General features: G+C 46.8%; 2 protein-coding genes across 2 annotated transcripts; one reads left to right on the forward strand and one right to left on the reverse strand.

Annotated features, from left to right (window-relative positions):
* The first annotated feature begins 3,930 nt into the window (after positions 1 to 3,930).
* On the forward strand, positions 3,931 to 6,051 carry lft1 (lefty1). Its single transcript, XM_086100573.1, has 4 exons — positions 3,931 to 4,201; positions 4,357 to 4,603; positions 4,712 to 4,954; positions 5,555 to 6,051. Exons 1-4 carry the CDS (start codon positions 3,937 to 3,939, stop codon positions 5,877 to 5,879), a joined length of 1,080 nt encoding a protein of 359 aa, XP_085956699.1. The 5' UTR covers positions 3,931 to 3,936; the 3' UTR covers positions 5,880 to 6,051.
* Positions 6,052 to 7,803: 1,752 nt separating this feature from the next.
* hnrnpub (heterogeneous nuclear ribonucleoprotein Ub) lies at positions 7,804 to 17,043 on the reverse strand. The gene is made up of 14 exons (XM_086100381.1): positions 16,395 to 17,043; positions 15,208 to 15,322; positions 12,828 to 12,907; positions 12,182 to 12,321; positions 11,996 to 12,095; positions 11,387 to 11,499; positions 11,015 to 11,278; positions 10,808 to 10,927; positions 10,573 to 10,701; positions 10,329 to 10,497; positions 9,810 to 10,097; positions 9,458 to 9,732; positions 9,252 to 9,383; positions 7,804 to 9,177 (listed from the first exon to the last, which is right to left on the reverse strand). The coding sequence occupies exons 1-14, from the start codon at positions 16,900 to 16,902 to the stop codon at positions 9,127 to 9,129; spliced, it is 2,484 nt and encodes an 827-aa protein (XP_085956507.1). The 5' UTR covers positions 16,903 to 17,043; the 3' UTR covers positions 7,804 to 9,126.
* Between the last annotated feature and the right edge of the window lie 405 nt (positions 17,044 to 17,448).

Raw genomic sequence — 17,448 nt, forward strand, 5'->3', positions numbered from 1 at the left:
TTTGGACGAGCAAAAGGGGCACAAAGAGGGAAGTTGTTATGCAATCTCAAGACGCATTACACGAGTCAATTTAGCACGCGAGATTTGTATGATAGATCCACAGTACATAGCGATCAGGTGTAGTTGGAAGCATTCTATTTCAGCGTGGTTGTTATGGAGGAACAGCACAGTGACAAAGTCTATACTTCCCCTGTCAAATGACAGGTTTTTATCACACAAAAAAACGAGACCAAAGGTAAATCATTTCAAAACCTTTCCTACCATTAACGTGACATATCATCTGTAAAACTCAATTGGAAAAAAAAACCTTTTGTCCAGGGGGAAGTAGGAATAAACACGTGTGTTGTCAGTATCACATCCCAACATTGACTCTTACAAATGCTAATATGGTTGTGTTCAAAATAAACCAATTCACATTCACAGCTAACGGTGCTTTCAAAACAGCCGCAGCTGTAACAAAACGCTTTGCAGAACATTTAACCTGAAATCACAAAAAGAAAACAGAACGCATGCCATGGAACGTTTAACCAGGCCCTGCAAGAAGATCTCCATTTGTGGAATATAGAAAGTTGGCTGCTGCGATTGCACGTCTGTGTGTGCCTGTCTGAAAAAATAAGGCCCTACAAATAAAAAAAAACAAGGCGCCTACGTAGTTTCACCTTAGAAAAACAATAACAATTGATGCCACTAGATGGCTCTAAGTACCTCTATCATGACATCTGATATCACTAAGTCACAGTAGACATTATCCCATATACTTAAAATGCATTTGGATGATCAAAGACCACGCCAAAGAAACACGTACATTACTCTCTCTCTCTCTAAAGTGAGAGAGTAGAGACGCTAGTTTGTTTTGTGTCTAATAAAATATTTTTTTCTTCATACTTTATACACGCAATTGACATGTTTATACTGTAATACATGTTCATGATAGATAGATAGATAGATAGATAGATAGATAAGAATACGAGTTGTGCGACAACAGTGCCCTCTAGCGTACATTACTGAAAACGTACTTTTAAATCCAGTGTGTATTTTATCCGTATTTTTCTCGCAGTATTTTAAAATCTTGGAGACCGAGGCGTTCAATTAAATTAAAAGTTAATGCAAATATTAATGCTCAGTCCTATCTAATCATGTCTGATCCTATTTGTCTAAATCTACTGCGCCGCGTAGGATTAGTTTGAGTCGAGCCATGCTGAAATGCAATTAGACGCTCGTGTACTTGACTGGGTCGTTGAGCAATAATTGTTCATGAGTCAAGTCTAGTCTGGCGCTTTCCACCTGTGATAGACTGATCGATGATTATTGAGCAATTAGTTGGATTGCAGACTGTGTCGGTCGATCGTCTTGGTTGGGCGTCTGCTGTCCCTCGGGGGCCTATTATGGTGCAAAGGAGCGATTCGTCCAATATTTGACGTTCAGATGGCGCAAGGAGCATGTGAATAATAATGACGAATTTGCACTGACCACCAACAAGTTCAATATTGACTCTGCGGTGCTGCTCCGCCTTCGCTCCGAGGGGCATGTTTTTCAATGAGAGTCCTTACATATCATTTGCAAAAGTCAAGCCCCTTCTCTCCGAGATGCCCGCTGACATGTCTGTATAGTTCTCCCAATTAAAAAAATTAGCAGTCGGCATTTTTTTGAGGGGCCTGCAAAAGGGATCTTCTTTCTGGGATGGCACAAATGGAAGGGAACGACCTATAAATTGGATGCCTTTTGAATGCAAATGTTGCATGTTAATTAACACCTCCAATGTTGATTGTGGGAGTTCAGTGGCCTTTGATTGAAAAGAAATGGCACCTAGCAGCATTGAGATGTGGCTTTGAACTAAAAGCAACTTGTCTCTGATTGACATGGGAAGGAAGGAAGACTGGGGGTGGAAAAAGGAAGGACGTCTTCATTTGTCGAATTAGGGCTTGTAATGATTAGAGAGGACAAATGTATTTTAGTGTATAGGCACTTAGACTGCCTCTTGACTGCACTCAACAATGGAACGCAGCAGACAACCTGATTGAGCACTTTGGCCCAGAGAAGGAGTGAAGAGTGGATACAGTTCGTATTTGCCACCCTCATGTTGAAGTTTATGTATATATTTTCTTTGCTTTGCTTATTATGTATTTCTTTCTCACACATTCGCATTTTGTACACTGCGATGAATGGCCCATTCATTCAAATTCTATCTAAAATGCAGACTGGATGCCAGAACACCCAGTGTGCTGCACAGCAGTATGCCAACTTGCCAAACAGGTGCCTGCGCAAACATCAAGATTTTTTTCAAAAGTATTTACATTGCATTTCTACATGGCTTACAATAGGTCAATAATGACCCATCTCAAATCAGTTAGGAATACCTATTCAGTAGGATCCATTGCGCAATTGAACGCTACTGTGTCTACAGGTATTCCTGTAAAGTATTTAGAAAGACTGAACGCCACTGCGCTACTTTTCATGTTTTCTCCAAGACCTACTGCCAAATATTTTATGCCCTGTGCTCAGTGGCACAATGGAACCGATCCGATTATAAAGCGTCATAAAGAACTCCACCATCACGAATGCCTTTACGCATGTTCTTTCGTTTCGAGCGATTCATATATGCCGGGAAGTATGAGGACCCGACATGCGCCCGCTCGGAAGCCGCAGGCCTGGCGGTCATCTGTCATTTGCTCTTCCTGTGTGCTTCTTCAGTCTGTCTGACATCTCTAAGCAAACAGAGGCCAATACACAATCGCGGGCAGGTCCTTGTGGGCAGCCAGTGAGAGCGGCCCTCTTGTAATGTTTGTGTGACAAAAAAGGCAAGGCAAATCCTCGCAATGGAATCAGATAATCACCAACCTGTGAAGAGCCTGCCCCAATCCACATCCCTCGCCGGCCCCCCCCCCCCCCCCGGCTCTTGGATTAACTGTCTGTTTGGCTAATAATTTTAATCTGCCGGGGAGAGGACCAAGAATGGGTGACGGGGTTTGGAATATACATCGAATCCTAAAGCTTTTCCCTCCCGCGCTGCCTCGCATTTCCTCCTCTGGGGAAAACCTCAATTTGAATGCCGCATGCCGGGCACGGACCGGATGACCCGGTTTTCGCCCACTTGGACAAAACAACAGCTCCTCAGACAGCCAGAAATAAAACCGGTGTGTAACAGACTGTTGCCAGACTGTCCCGGGGCTGACATCGTCCGGTGGAATGTACACATCAGAGTTTGGGGGGGGGGGGGTGTACAGACAAGGGTGCTATGGTGAAGAGGGGGCACTCCGGGTTCACGGGGTCAAGAGATGTCTGTCTGGGGCACAGCTGGAAGAGACGCAATAAGAACCATCCATCCATTTTGTGGCGCTAAGTCGAGGTCCTAGTTGAGTTTGGGCGAAAGGCTTGGCGACACCGATGCCAGTCGACTACAGGGCACATACCGCAGAGCTATAGACAAGCATGCGCATCCATGTTCACGCTGTAATCGAGTAGGAATTTAACCCGGGTTGCCCGCAACATACAGTTGAAGTGAGTGAGCCACCAAACCATCACCGTGCAAAAACCATGAAAATAAAAACCAATCAAACACAAGCGTGGCCGAATCAATGTTCATCAAACGTCACCGATTTTGAGGTGAATCCAAATTTCCTTGAAGACTGACATCAAATGCAACGGAGGAGAGAAATTACACTCACTCATGATGGCACTGGAGTCTAATTGTTGCTGTTTGAAGTACGGCCACTTAGCTATCCTGTTTCGGATGGTGGTGGGGGGGGGGGCATTGCATTGTCGCACCTTTGTTCTGATAAGGCTCCCTGCCCCCATAGTGTGAACAACTGGGAGGGCCGCGACATATAAAGGGGGCCACTGTCCATCTCTGGCTTGACTCGTGCTACTGTGCGGCTGCTTATCACCCCTTTTGTTTTTTTCTCACCCCGCCCCCCCCCCCCCCCGAAGACCTTCCTCATGGATTTCCTCCGCGCGTGTGTGCTGTGCAGCGTCTTCCTGGGCTTGACCAAGGCTTTTACGCACCAGGATATGAAGGAGGCACTTTTGCGCAAACTGGGCCTGGACGAGGTTCCAAAGATCCACAAGAGGGATTTGCAGAATTTGGTTGTCCCAGCTCACGTCAGAAACAAATACTTGTCAATGCTGAAGATGCACCACAGCAGGAGGCGCCGATCTGTGCCGAGCCTGGCCGGCATTTTGAGAGGAATTCCCGGCAATGCTGGTAAGAATTTGCAATTCATAATTCGACACGTTAAAAATTTAGACCCTTAAAAAAATCCGTTCATTTTGGGTGCGTAATTTACGCACGAATCTCAAATGCGGCGATTCCTCGATTCTTTATGGGGGTTTTTTTTGTTTGTTTTTTCATCCTGGTAGACATTTCCGGTGAATATGTCTACTCCGACACCACTCGGCATCGAATGGTTTTCGATTTGGAGACAATGATACCGGATAACAGCGAGGTGACCATGGCCGAGCTGAAACTCTACCAGAGGGCGTCGCACGCCAAGCGACTCGCGGCGGAAAGGAGAAACCACCGGCCCGTCAGCAACGCCCGAGTCAGCATCTACTGGGTCGAGGAGCTGGCCAACGGATCCAACCGCAGCTCGCTCGTCGACTCGCGGTGAGACGTTCAATCCAAATCGACCCCTTTTTTGTTGCTTATCTCCAGCCCTAATTACATGTCGAATGGGATCAGGAAATCGAATTAAGCATCGGCCGGCGTTCACAGGTTGATCCCCATTCACGAAACGGGCTGGAAAAGCTTTGATGTGACCCAAGCCGTGCATTATTGGTCGAAGACTCAAGAGCAGAAGACGCCCATGCACCTGGAGGTGTGGATCGAGGGCGAGAGACCTGGCAGCTACGCGGCGGAGGTGGCGAAAAGTGTGCGCTTTACCACCCAGGAGCAGACGGACAACACCTTGGGCAAACCCGAGCTCGCCCTCTACACACTCAACCTCGAAGAGTACGGGTAAGGGCGCCGGCTTTTGATATACAGGATATTGTGGCGATGTGACAATTAGCCCACGGACCCCCAGACCCCCCACCCCCGACTTTGACCCAACTTTTTTTTTTTTTTTTGTATTGGGAGGGGTGTTTACCTGTCACCTTTTGCGCCCCTTGCATGGGAACTCAAGGTGTCAGTACTCGTGTTCAAGTTGAATTTGAATAAATCAGCACGGTACTTAATATTTGCTATTCTAATATTTTTCTTCCTGTGGTAATCGCTTAATTCATGGACTTGAAATATTTTGAACACATATTTTCTACCTGTTTTAGTATCAGTAGCAGTTAGAGATGATGCTCTCTGACTTGCATACAATTTGCGGTCACGTGACTGACATAGAAAAGGAAATTAAATCCAACAACCCCCCCCCCCCCATCACTTAGACCTGTTTCTGTTTGTTTGCTTTTTGTGGGGGGAGCATCCCCCCCCCCACAAAAAACCCCCAACATGGCGTAGCGAGCAACCCATGTGACTCATTTGAGGCGCCCGCCGATCAAAATTCAAAGACACGTCAATCAAGAAGAACAGCGGTCATCTAACCTGCGTCTTATCTTTGCGTTGCAGCTCTCGCGGCGACTGTGATGCGAACCAGAGTAAGGGCACCTGTTGCAGGGAGCAGCACTTTGTTGACTTCCGCGCCCTCACGTGGACGCAATACTGGATCATCGAGCCGGCGGGGTACCAGGCCTTCAGGTGCACCGGAGGCTGCAGGCAGCCCAAGCGTAACTACGGCTACGGGGAGAGGAGGTGCACGGTGTCGGAGAGCGCCCCCTTGCCCATCATGTACCTGGTCAAGAAGGGCGACTACACCGAGATCGAAGTGGCAGAGTTTCCCAACATGATCGTGGAGAGGTGCGCGTGCACCATGGACCATGTCTCCATCGTGTAAAGTCAACCTAACGGAAGCAGCGATACTAGTCTCATATGTGGGTCTAATAGAATGCTGTTTCATCACATATTTAAAGGGTTCTAACAAGTACTTCCTATTTAAACGGACAATCACCCAGGAGTCACCACACACTCCTTTAGAGAGCACTTTTTTTATATATATATATTTTGTACAGGTTGAAATCATTTTTTATTTTGAATTTGCATGCAGCCATTCAAATTCTGGCCCACGTGTTGTACATAACATATGAATGAATTTATGTTTGGTAAAATAAACTATTTTCTTTCACTAAAATGTCTGAGTCTTCAATTCATGAACCTAAGAATTTTTTTTCCCGGGGGTGGGGGAGCGGAATGGAGCACTCGTGCACTCCGCTACTTAGCTTAAGCATTCACATTCACGCGCAATTCCAGACAGTCGCCTGGACAACATTTCTTGTCACGCCTTATTTGCAGTGGGGACGAGCTACCTGGCCACATAGGGAGAAACACGCAGGCTATTCGCATGAACCTAGTGGGAGACCTCGTGAGTTGATGTCAGGCTTAGACAGGGCCAAACATACTGAAAACATTTGTTTGCTGTCTGAGTAGGGGGGGGGGGGGGCGCTTGTCATTCCCTAATATGCTGCTGGCGGAGGTAAACGAAGCCAAGAGGCCACCTACCAACGAGGAGGAACTGTCTGTCTGCAAGGGAAGTGGATTCTCCTCTCCGGCAACGGCGGGAGGTCAAAAGAAGGAAAGCAGCTGGTGCTATGAAAGTCACTGGAACATTTCATAAATATGAATACTGTATACTCAACGGGAACCTATAATGAGACCCCACGAAAAAAAGCTCCATCTGTTTCCCCTTTCAGAGTGTGGTTGAAGTTCGCGGGGGTGTAGAGCAGTATTCGGTGGTGTATTTAGTTAGTTGAAGGCCCAGGGCAAACCCAGACATGTGAGCTTCTACAAAATGCCAACGCTACACACATACACTATGCTAACATGAGTCCTGTATTTATTCGTTTCAAGTTTCTTTTTTGGGAATGCACAATTAATGAAAAAAAGGGGGAAAAATCCAAAAGGCATGATCAAAATAGCTGGCTAGCAGGAATGTTGCTACTTCTGCATCGTTTCTGAATCCTTTCAGCTATTTTTCAGTCTGCTGGGGGGGGGGGGGAGTATTTTTCCTCGATCAAATATAAGTGCAAAGCCATCAGTGTATTTAAAATGCATGATGACAATTCGACAAGTTTGTTTTGCGGCCCTCTTACTCACTCAAATCATTGCGTGCAGGAGTGTGAAGAGGGAATTCTCCAGGGGTAGGGAACTCCGGTACCTCGAGAGCCATATCCTGCCTGTTTTAGATCCCTCCTTACTCCAACACACCTGATTCAATTGATGATGTTCGTGTCAGGCCTCTACAGAGTCTGCTGATCAGCTGATCGTTCCCTACCCCTGGAGTAAGTCCATCGCATCAGAAAGGGGAGCACTCAAAATAAATTATTACAGCCATTTTCTTTTTTATAATGTGCAACGTCTAATAAATGTATCTGTCAACAACGAGACCATCAAGCATTATGAAATCTGTTCAGATTTACAGATTTTACGCCCTCTTGTGGCCTTGAAAGGTAGGCGCTTCATGTGTGACGAAAACTATGACATCACCGCCTTTCCCTTTGTCCAGTAGGAAATACAGTACTGGTAATTCTAATATCATTCGGTTCAAATATGAAATCTAACGCGCGACGGAAGTGGCACACTGCAGAAAGACCCACTTCCCCAACAGGTGTGATGAACCTGCTATTATGTCAAAGCCAAAAGGGAAGCAATCATCTAGTGGATGAACAGGTTGATTGCTGGGTGAAGTTGCGGCTTTTGGTGATAATGTTTCAAATTGGAATAATGACCATCAAAGGATTATGAATTAGGCAGTGACAAACATCAAATTTCACAACCATATTTGACTTTAATAGAGTTGAGACATAAAAAAAGAAAAATCTGTTAGGATACAAAAGACAAGCTGCAGCATGGTTGGTTTAATACAGGACCTGATTTAGAAAGAAATGTAAAAAAAAAAAAATAGACCACGGCAGTACTGGGGCAAACTCACAGTAATACATCACAAAACAGGAGGGCTAAGATCCCTTGGGGTCAAACAAAAAGAGATTTAGTCAGGAAATCTGAAATTACGAGGAGGGAAGCAGGCTGTTATTGTCAAGCCATGGAGAAAGGTCGAAATGAGATCTGCGACCAAAATGACTTGCTCGTGTAAGATTTGAAATGCACACACTGCGTAGCCCTTATTTGCTGGTGAAAAATGTGCTCCCGGATCTGCACTCACCGCCGCGACACTGCCAACGTGCAAATACCAGCGCAAGCAAAATTGATTTGAAAGTGTTGGCTACGTTTCCGATGCAGTTCAATCAGCCTGTTTGCCAAATCACAAGCATCCTTCTGGGGCGGTCACATTTGCTCAGGAACGCAGAAAACAGCGGCCTGCCATGAGAGTCTTAAATAATCAAAGAAATGTACAGAGGGGGTCGTGAAAGGCACAGCAAAAAACAACATTGTTCATTCCGAGAGATTCAAATAGCTTCACCATTCAGTGCATATTTCAACAGGCGAAATCATAGAACAGCAACGAGGGTCGGAGTAAATCTCTCCAAAATGGGCCAGTCAAAGGTCGTTTACACCTTTGAACATCAATTATAAACCAGGAGAAAACAAGCAAAATTGTGTTTATTGGAGCTCTACCAAGATGGTTTACAGTTTTGGAAGTGGGAACAAGAGACTGAAACAGGGATTTATCTGAGGCTTCGAGTTAACTGCACAGTGGCCACTAATATTTTTCAGAAGCCACAATGAGAATGAATTCTTCAACTACTCAAAACAAATATTTACAGTTCAGAATAAAACAAAAACAAAAGAAAAAAGAAATGGGGGGGGGGGGTGCACATCACTGGGGAAAAAGTTTCTGGTTCCTGATATTACAAACTTTTTTCCTTTTAAAAAGCATATTTTAAAAGTGGTGGAAAGCAAAAGAAATATACAACAAAAGATAAGAAAAACAAAATGTTGTACTTGTGTCTCTCAATCTTCAGAGAACATCATTTATTTCACGGCGGCTGGTCTCTCTCTGGAGTGGAATGTTGACCACGTTGCTTGTCTTTAGCCCGCAGATTCCGGCCTTCTTGATGCAGGATGGGATGATGATCCGTGGCTAGAGTGGTTTTCAGTGTGGCCACCAGTCCATTAGAACAAGTGTCTTAGTAATAGCTGGGCTGATACTGTTGGTTCCACGGCTTCTGATTCCAGAACTGCACAAAGAGAGACTTGTTTAGACACGAGCGCTAGCGATGCTTGAACTGAGGAGTAAGCGAGAAACACTGACCCCTTGTTGCCAGCTCTGGTTGAAGGCCTGGGCCTTGTCCATGCCGTTCCTGTTTCCAAACCCGCCGCTATTCCTGCTGAAATTGCCGTTCTTGTTGCCATAGTTGCCTCGGCCGCCGCCTCTCTGCTGAAACTGCAAAGCAACGCGTGCCATGTGAACAAGCGTTCCTGAACGTTCACAAGGCTCGCGAACGGGCAGCCACCCACCTGGTTGTGATGTCCTCTATTTCCGCCACGACTCATGCCGCCGCCGCCGCCTCCTCTGCTCATGTTCCCTCTGCTCATTGGACCGCCTCGACTCATGTGTCCGCCTCTGGTGCCCAGGTTGTCCCTCATGGGTCCGCCTCTGGGGGATCCGCCCATGCTGGGAATATGACCGCCGCTGCGGTTGTAGCTGCCCCGGCTGGGGTAGCCGCCTCTGTAAGCCGGGGGTGGCATGTAGCCGCGAGGGGGACGGGGGAACCCACCGCGGGGGTTGGGGGCTGCCCAGAGAGAAAAGGTCAGCCGGAGGCACGCGTGACACCGTCAACAACCTTGGGCGTCAAACACGCCTCCCCACCTCCTCTGAAGTTGCCTCGGTTCTGGTAGGCCACACGATTGCCGCCGCCGCCCCTCTGTGCGGGCCCACCGCTACGGCCAAACTGGTTCTTGCCTCCGCGACCGCCGCCGCGGGACCCACCGCCTCGCTTGGGTGTGCCGCCGCCCTGGTTGGGCTTCTTCTCCGCAGGCAGGGCACTCTTGCTTTCTTCTTTGTACGTTTCTAAAACTTTGGCGGCGTCGTCCCTTGGCAGCTCGGCAAAGAGCACCTCGCTGAAGCTCTCGCCCTCCACAGGGAGAGAATAGAAGCCTGCGACAGATGAACCCAGCAATTAACTCAGCCACAATTCCAGGGGGGGCTCAAGTATTCACACGCCATACTCAAGTCCAAGTACAGAAACTAGGCCCCCCCCCCCCCACCCAAAACAGGTGCAGCCAATTCAAATGATTTTCTCTGTTGTATTGAAAAAGAATCCAATGTTCTGCCCGTAATTCGCATTACTTGTACTTGACTGAACAATTGCCTCGCGGCTTCTTTCACCTTTCATCTTGAGAAGCGCGTGTTCGGGGACTTCTTTGCCGTCACTCATGACCTTCTTCTGAACCCTCTCCTTGTAATCCTCCTCGGAGGGGAAGACCACCACAGCTTTGCGCTGGAACCCGGCAAACAAACACATCTTTCTCTTCTGGCCAGGGGCAGACAGGTTAGTCTGGAGCGGGAGAGCAAGCCAAGAGTTGACGTTTGTGTGCCACGCAGCACGCGTGGCGACGTGAAGGAGACGTACGTGATCCAGGATGTAGTTCCTTTTCTTGCGGGCGGCTATCTCAATGAACTTTCCCAAAAAGAGAGGTGCACGCTGGGAAATGGCAAGGAGTTTGTTGTATTCTTTTGGTTGCCGATTCGGGGTGTTGATCTGTATGACAAGATTCAAGAGGAAGAAGAAGAAAAAAAAGAAGTGATCAAAGCTGCAGCCTTGACACCCCACAATTATGAAACAGGATACGTGCACCACAACTGACCATCATCTTTTCCACGATTGTGTCACTTCCCAGGATGTAGTATTTCCCAGGATTCTCCTGGACGTGGTTCTTCACCCACGTGGTCTTGCCGGCACCTGGCAGGCCAACCATCACTATGATCTGCAGCACGCAACAGTGGAGAGCAGAGGTGAGCACAAACGGCAATGTCAAGGCCGCCCCCGTCCGTACGCACGTTTGGCAGCCTACCTCACAGTCGGCCTTCGTCTCTGGCGCGCGGGGCCCGCGGACGCGGTCGTCAACGGGAACCTGCTGCATGAAGGTGTACTCGGGGGGCGCAGGGAAGTACGGGGTCTCCATCTGACCGAAGTTGAACTCCACGGCACAGTTGTGACACATGACATGAGGGTAAAGATGCTGGCCGCTCAGCTCCTCTTTGGTCACCCGGAAAGCTTCGGCTGGCTCCCCGCCATTCTTAGAGAAGGACAGAACCACCTCATCGGCGTCGAAATCCTACAAATAAAAAATGTGTGTTATGAACGGGTCGCCCGTTTTAAAGGCACTCTGATCAAATATAACGACACAAATACAAAATGTAAGGGGGGAAAAAAAATGTTTTACAGCGAGACAGCAGATGACGTCATTCTCATCGAAAGTTTCACCAAAGTCCTCCATCACAGAGTTTGTCGTCTTCTTCCCCTTGCTCGAGTAAGCATACGAATGGATGCCTTCACCTAAATCGTCACAGGAGAGTGCACACCTCAAAAGGTCAAAGATGGCTATGTGAACAAGTCAGTGGAATTTGCGATTTTATGCAGCTAGGGCTGTTGCTTCGAGATTCTAAAGGCCGACAGCTTGCACGTACAGATCGCACAAAGATTTCCGTTTGGCATAACGCGGATTGGCGTTTTTGATTGTAACAATGTTAAACGCACCACGCATGCAAACTCGATACCCAAGTGCTAAAAGGGACTCCAAAAATGTATTTCGCACTTGAGTGTTTTCAGAATAGCTTGGCCATTCCATTATAACGAAAAGCTATTGTAAAAGGCTCTTCTCGGAATGATGTCAGCAAGCGTGCTCTGATTGAAACCGATTTTACAGGTCACCCAGCCTTCATCACAACCCGGTCAGAAAGAGGCCCGTTAGCCTCAGCGGATTACAAAATAGCCGGTCCACGATACAAGTCTAACACAACACCGTCGGCTAAGCCCGCACAAGGAAACCCACCAAGTAGCAGTGACGATGCGGACGACGACCAGCCGACCTGCACGTCATGGATTTCCATGTTCTTACTGGAAATGTGCTTCACTGGAATCTTTTCCGTGATCTGCCAGACAAACAAGTTGATTACATTTCTGAATACGTAGCCATCTTTCAGCGGTCGCGGCAAAGTTATTCTCCTCCTCACGGCACCTTCACTTCAAAGCAGACTTTGCCTTGGTTCACGCCATAGGTGGCCTTGCCCCCAGACCACAGGTAAGCAAAACTCTCCATTGTGAGCGACGAGGCACTAAAGCGGTCGCGTGACACCTTAAAATGCAGGTCGCAGTTGTCTAAAGGAAAAAGACAAAACACATTAAGGGCTGCATTCCATACAGAATATAATTGGCCAATGGTTAGTTTTCGACATGTTTGCATGAGTAATACGTTTCACAGAATCAGGATTTTTTTTTTTTTTTAGGAGCGATTGCCAGCTTCCAAAAATGAAATAACCAATCACAGAAAGTGTATTCTTGTGGGCAATAGAGAAAGTGCAGTGTGTCGTCCTCAATGGGGGAGCCGATCGCCCTACTGTTTACAAGACAAGTTGTGGTCTGTCATGGTATGCCCGCTGAGTCATATTTACCTGTCAATGGCGTAACAGGGTTATGTTCTTTGAAATATGGGGTGGGGAAGGGACGGGGACGGGGACGGGGGGGGGGGGGGGGGTTTCACAGCGGAATCCAAAACGGTAGGGTGGACTTAATACCCGTACAGACTCACATTTATATGTCCTTCCCTTGTCAACTACAAAGACTAATTCCACGGTTGCAGTTATTTTTGTTATTCCATGACTCACAGTTGTCCAGGCAGACTTTGGTGTCATCAAGCTCTTCATCCTCCTCCTCCAAGGGGGGCACGGGTGACTTAAATGAGGCCCTGGGAGGGGAGAAAAAGACCAAACACATTCAGTTGGATGATGAAGGTCATTTGAAATGCACGGGCACCACTTGCTGAAAAGAAGTGCGGGTGGGGGAATATTTGACATGAGCAAGCCTCCAACCCATCATGGGCAGTGGTGCTTATTGTGATCCTGGACAGACACTTACCTTATAGCATCCAGTGAAATCTAAATGTAAGAAAGACAACAGCACCACCAGAAGCCTCACAAGAAAATGGTGATATCAGGGAGAGGACGCAAGGACTTGAATGGCGCCTATTTCCTGCTTTGTTGCATTCTGTAGGCCGTGGCTTGGAAATCCGAATTACACGTTGGCACAGTGGAACCTCCAATGCCAAATGACTCAGAACTAGCCCTTATTTGACCAAAGTCTTCTGCATCAACCATCAGTCACATGGAGTGTGTTAACACATGAGATTTTGACTCAGCGAGTATCTGAAGGATTAAGTCCGCAGCTGTTTTGGTTGACAACAAAAAGGAAAGCATTGACGATAAACAGAAGTGAAAATATCAGATGTGAGCATCTGATATAGGAATAGGGTTGGCCATTGTAAAATAGGAGAGATTCAATTAATCAATTCATAAACATCTTTACCTAGCGTGCAGTGTTAAACACGCAATCACCAAGGGTGAATAGGTCTTGCGGTGGTTGCTGAAAACCATAAATTGCATCGACACCAATTCCATCTCTTGTGCGTCTGTCAGTCATCTCAGAAGGGCAAATGGGTAGTTTTCACTCCTTCATACTTGGTAGCGTTTATCGAATGGACTCCATGCTCACGGCACTCTGGTGTCAAGTGGCACGTGAACTCCCAGTCGGCATGTAAATGCATGAGTGACAACATGGGAAAACCGCAGTCATGGCTGCAGGTAAAAACTTGCAATGTCGTTTGGACCTTGAAAAGCGCTAAAAGCGAACAATTGAATCGAACTAACAGAGCTCCAGGTTATCACATATTTAATCACAAGCTGGTTCTTTTTTTCCAGTAAGGCGATGTGTCGGTTGCTTGGAACATCTGGACAGTGGAGACGGTTATACCATCTGACTTTTCCACCATTGGATTGGATCGGATACAACTTTATTGTCCAATGTGCTGTATGTGTAACATACATGAGATCCACTACAAACTTTGAATGCTTAAGTTACCTCAAAATAATCATTTGGAGGTTCCACTCTAACTGAATAAAGTATGTAAAGTAATACGAGCTATAGAAACTTACCAAATCTGTAATAAGATGAGCCCACCCTAAATCACAGGAGGGTTCTAAGAAGCATGTTCATGTGGACTCGAGTATTGCTCCTTAAAAGATGACGCTATCCTGCGAAAACTTCATTTGAGCCAGGGAAAAAGTTTTGAGCTCATCATTAATGTCAAACACTAACAGCCACTCGAAAATCTCAGATCCGATCATCATACTGGCGCAGTGGTGGATATCGGTCATTCGGGTGAAAAAACGACGACTCTAAAATGCTTAGGTCTGTCGAAGGCCAATGGTGCGCTGATTCGATTTAGAACTCAGATTGATTTTGTGCCGCTAAAAGGTTGACACAATGAGAACAGTGATCAAGAAGAAAGTATATGTGTACAGACCATGCATGATGTCATCAGCACAGGGGGGGAAAAATTAAAAAAGTAAACCTTGTAACACACCATGAAATCTCACAAGCGCGCACACACACACACACACACACACACGCGCAACGTGATCAATGAGAGAAACACAGAAATATCATCTCGACATCATACAAAGAGTGGGGGACAATGAAAATTATTTACAATTGCGAGGCAATCGATTGGACGATCCTGAGCGAGTTCCTTCGTGGACGTTTATAGACTTTTACAGTGTGCCTGCCCTCCTCCCACATTTCTCAGCTACCACCCCAGCCAGACCCTCCCCTCCATTGAGTGAACTGTGTACATCTGCTACATTCCTCTGGGTTCTTGTTGAGCAGCCTTGAATCACCTTGGGGACACAACTGGCTTGGCAAAACATTAAGTGTTCAGAGGAGCAGATTTAAAGCTGACTTTAGAGAGTCACTCCTGCTACAGAATTGCAGAGCATTTTAAAACAGTGTATCAAATATTAATAAATGGTAAGGTTCTCTGAGCAGTCAGGGATAGTCCCCAAAACAGGTGAGAAAGTGGTTATTTCTTGATAAAATGTTCTTGAAAGGCTAGCTAAATATATGTGCATCGGCACTTAAAGCCAATACAAAACAAAGCTAGGATGGCACTTCAGGGATGCTGAAGGCCATTTTGCTCTGTCCCATCCTTACCAGCTGTATTTGTTCTCTTCAATAAATTCAAAGTAGCCCCTTCCATGTTCCTCCCGGCGTCTCTTAACACCCTTCTTATTCTTCTGATCAGCATTCGTGTCTTTGTCCGCATCCCCTTTGAAAATAGAACAAAGATATATAATGAGGTGCTCCTTTGAGAGAGGTCGGACTGGCAGTGGGGTTCTGGCCCACAAAGCCCGTTCAGTCAGTTACATAGTCGACCATCATAAGATAAAGATGTGGAAACACCTCATGTTATGACACAAGAGTACAATCATGAGAATACAACTGTGATGACCAGAGTCTAATTACAATGCAAGCTGGTCCAAAAATGCACATTTAAGAGCAGAGGTGGTGGGGCTGGGAAAACAATTTCGTGTATTAAAATGAGAACAATGTCCCTACAGATGGTATAAATTAAAGCTAGTGTGGGACAAGTACACTGTACTTTGAAGGTAATGCATCATGCAAGGAAATGTGAGCCTGCTAACTGCCCTGACACCCCCGGTGCTTCCATAGCTTAGGCAGAATTAAAATGGCGGCTTAGAGTTGTAAAGTGCCAATTTTAACGTCCTAATTCGTCGAACCACGGATAACATAAACACGCGCTAAATAAAGACATTTTACAGCGCGTTTTCGTCTTTCACACAAAAATACACACAAAGTTTTAACAGCTCAAGACTTTTGCGCAAATATATTGCGATCACGACGGCAAATATCAAGGTGCGAATGCTAACATACTACTGCTAAAATAGCGTAAAATTGTCACTGAGAAATGTAGAGCATGGGGTCAAATTCGCAACTCCCAAAGCAGAAACCAATTATGCCACCCGCAGTTTAATCAGCGCTCCCAGACAAAGAAAATGACGCTAGCGAGCAAACAAGCCAAGTCATGTACCAAGTCACCTCTTCATCGATTTCGTGTTTGTGTTTTACGCAGCTCGACTGTACGTTATACTTAAAACGAGAATTTAACGGTATGAAATGTTGTTGTTTAGCCCAATGTGCTAACGTCTGTATTAGCAAAACGGCGTCACTTTGAAGCTAACGCTTAGCTTATTTAAGGTCACGGCGTCAAGCTCAACATGGGCGCTCGGAACGTTCTATCCGAACCAGCTCTCCGCCGCGGTGGGTTACAGCAGGGGGAGAAAAAAACCCTCTCCGCGAGATCAATTCAGGCGACTCACCCTCAGCTGCCTGCTCCTCTGGCTCACCGTCGTCTTCGTCTATTTTCTCCATGTCGTCCACGTCTGGCTTGAGCATGGGATCCATCTCGTCGTCATCATCCCCGTCTCCCATCTCCTCGTCCTCGCCAGAAGCAGGAGCAGCAGGAACAACAGCAGCAGCAGTAGTAGTAGTAGTTGTAGTTGCAGTTGCTACAGCGTCAGCGACGTTGCCGTCGGCGTTTGCCCCGTTCTGTTCTACTTCGGGTTCCTGCTCGTTAGCCTCCATACTTTCAACGACCGGACCCTCTCCCTCTTCTTCTTCCCCCATGCACTCCGGTTCGGCGGCCTGTTCCAACTCCTCATCCTCCTCTTCGGCAGGCGCTTCTTCGCAGGCCGCGGCCTCCTCGTCCAAGGCGGCCTGTAGGCGGTCCATCAGCTCGGCCTTCAGTCCCCTGTCGGAGAGACGACGCCTTTTCAGCTCGTCCTTCAGTTCGTTTACTTTCAGCTTTTTGACGTTGATGGAACTCATCGTGAACGCTTTAGAGGACGAAGATATTTCGCAATTAAAATATATTTGAAATAAATAACCGGATGCCCTTTGTTTAGCTTGAAGCGAAACTGCGCCAAAATGCTGGCCGACAAGTAGCGCCTAGCGGTTGAGATGAGGGGGGCGGGGTGGTGTTACGTCATTACCGTATTGGCAAAAGCGAGGCTCAGTTTTATTTTTTTCGCCTTCACGTAATACCCCACTACGGAGCCCCTAAAGGGAGATGGAAGAAAAAAAAACTACATTCCCTCGCAAAGTTTGCGAGACAACACTTTTTTTTGCAAGAGGACGCTTTTTTTCAAAAGTGCATTTATGTACTTCCGGGTTAGCTTGGTTAATGTAGACTCATGCGCAGCATATTGAGAGGTGACACTACTTCGGGGAAGGAGAGAATCATGGGGGAGGACTTGGACATTGTATTTCAGATCAAGAGCAGATTTAATGTCTTTGTATTGCAGTCCAATTTCAGAGTAAAATTCCATTAAACTCGCCAACGGTTGAAAATGCTCCATGTTGTTGTCAGTTACC

The sequence above is a fragment of the Hippocampus guttulatus genome, chromosome 20 (assembly GCF_054856545.1).
Source record: "Hippocampus guttulatus isolate MCC_2025c chromosome 20, RoL_Hgut_1.0, whole genome shotgun sequence".
NCBI classification, from domain to species: domain Eukaryota; kingdom Metazoa; phylum Chordata; class Actinopteri; order Syngnathiformes; family Syngnathidae; genus Hippocampus; species Hippocampus guttulatus.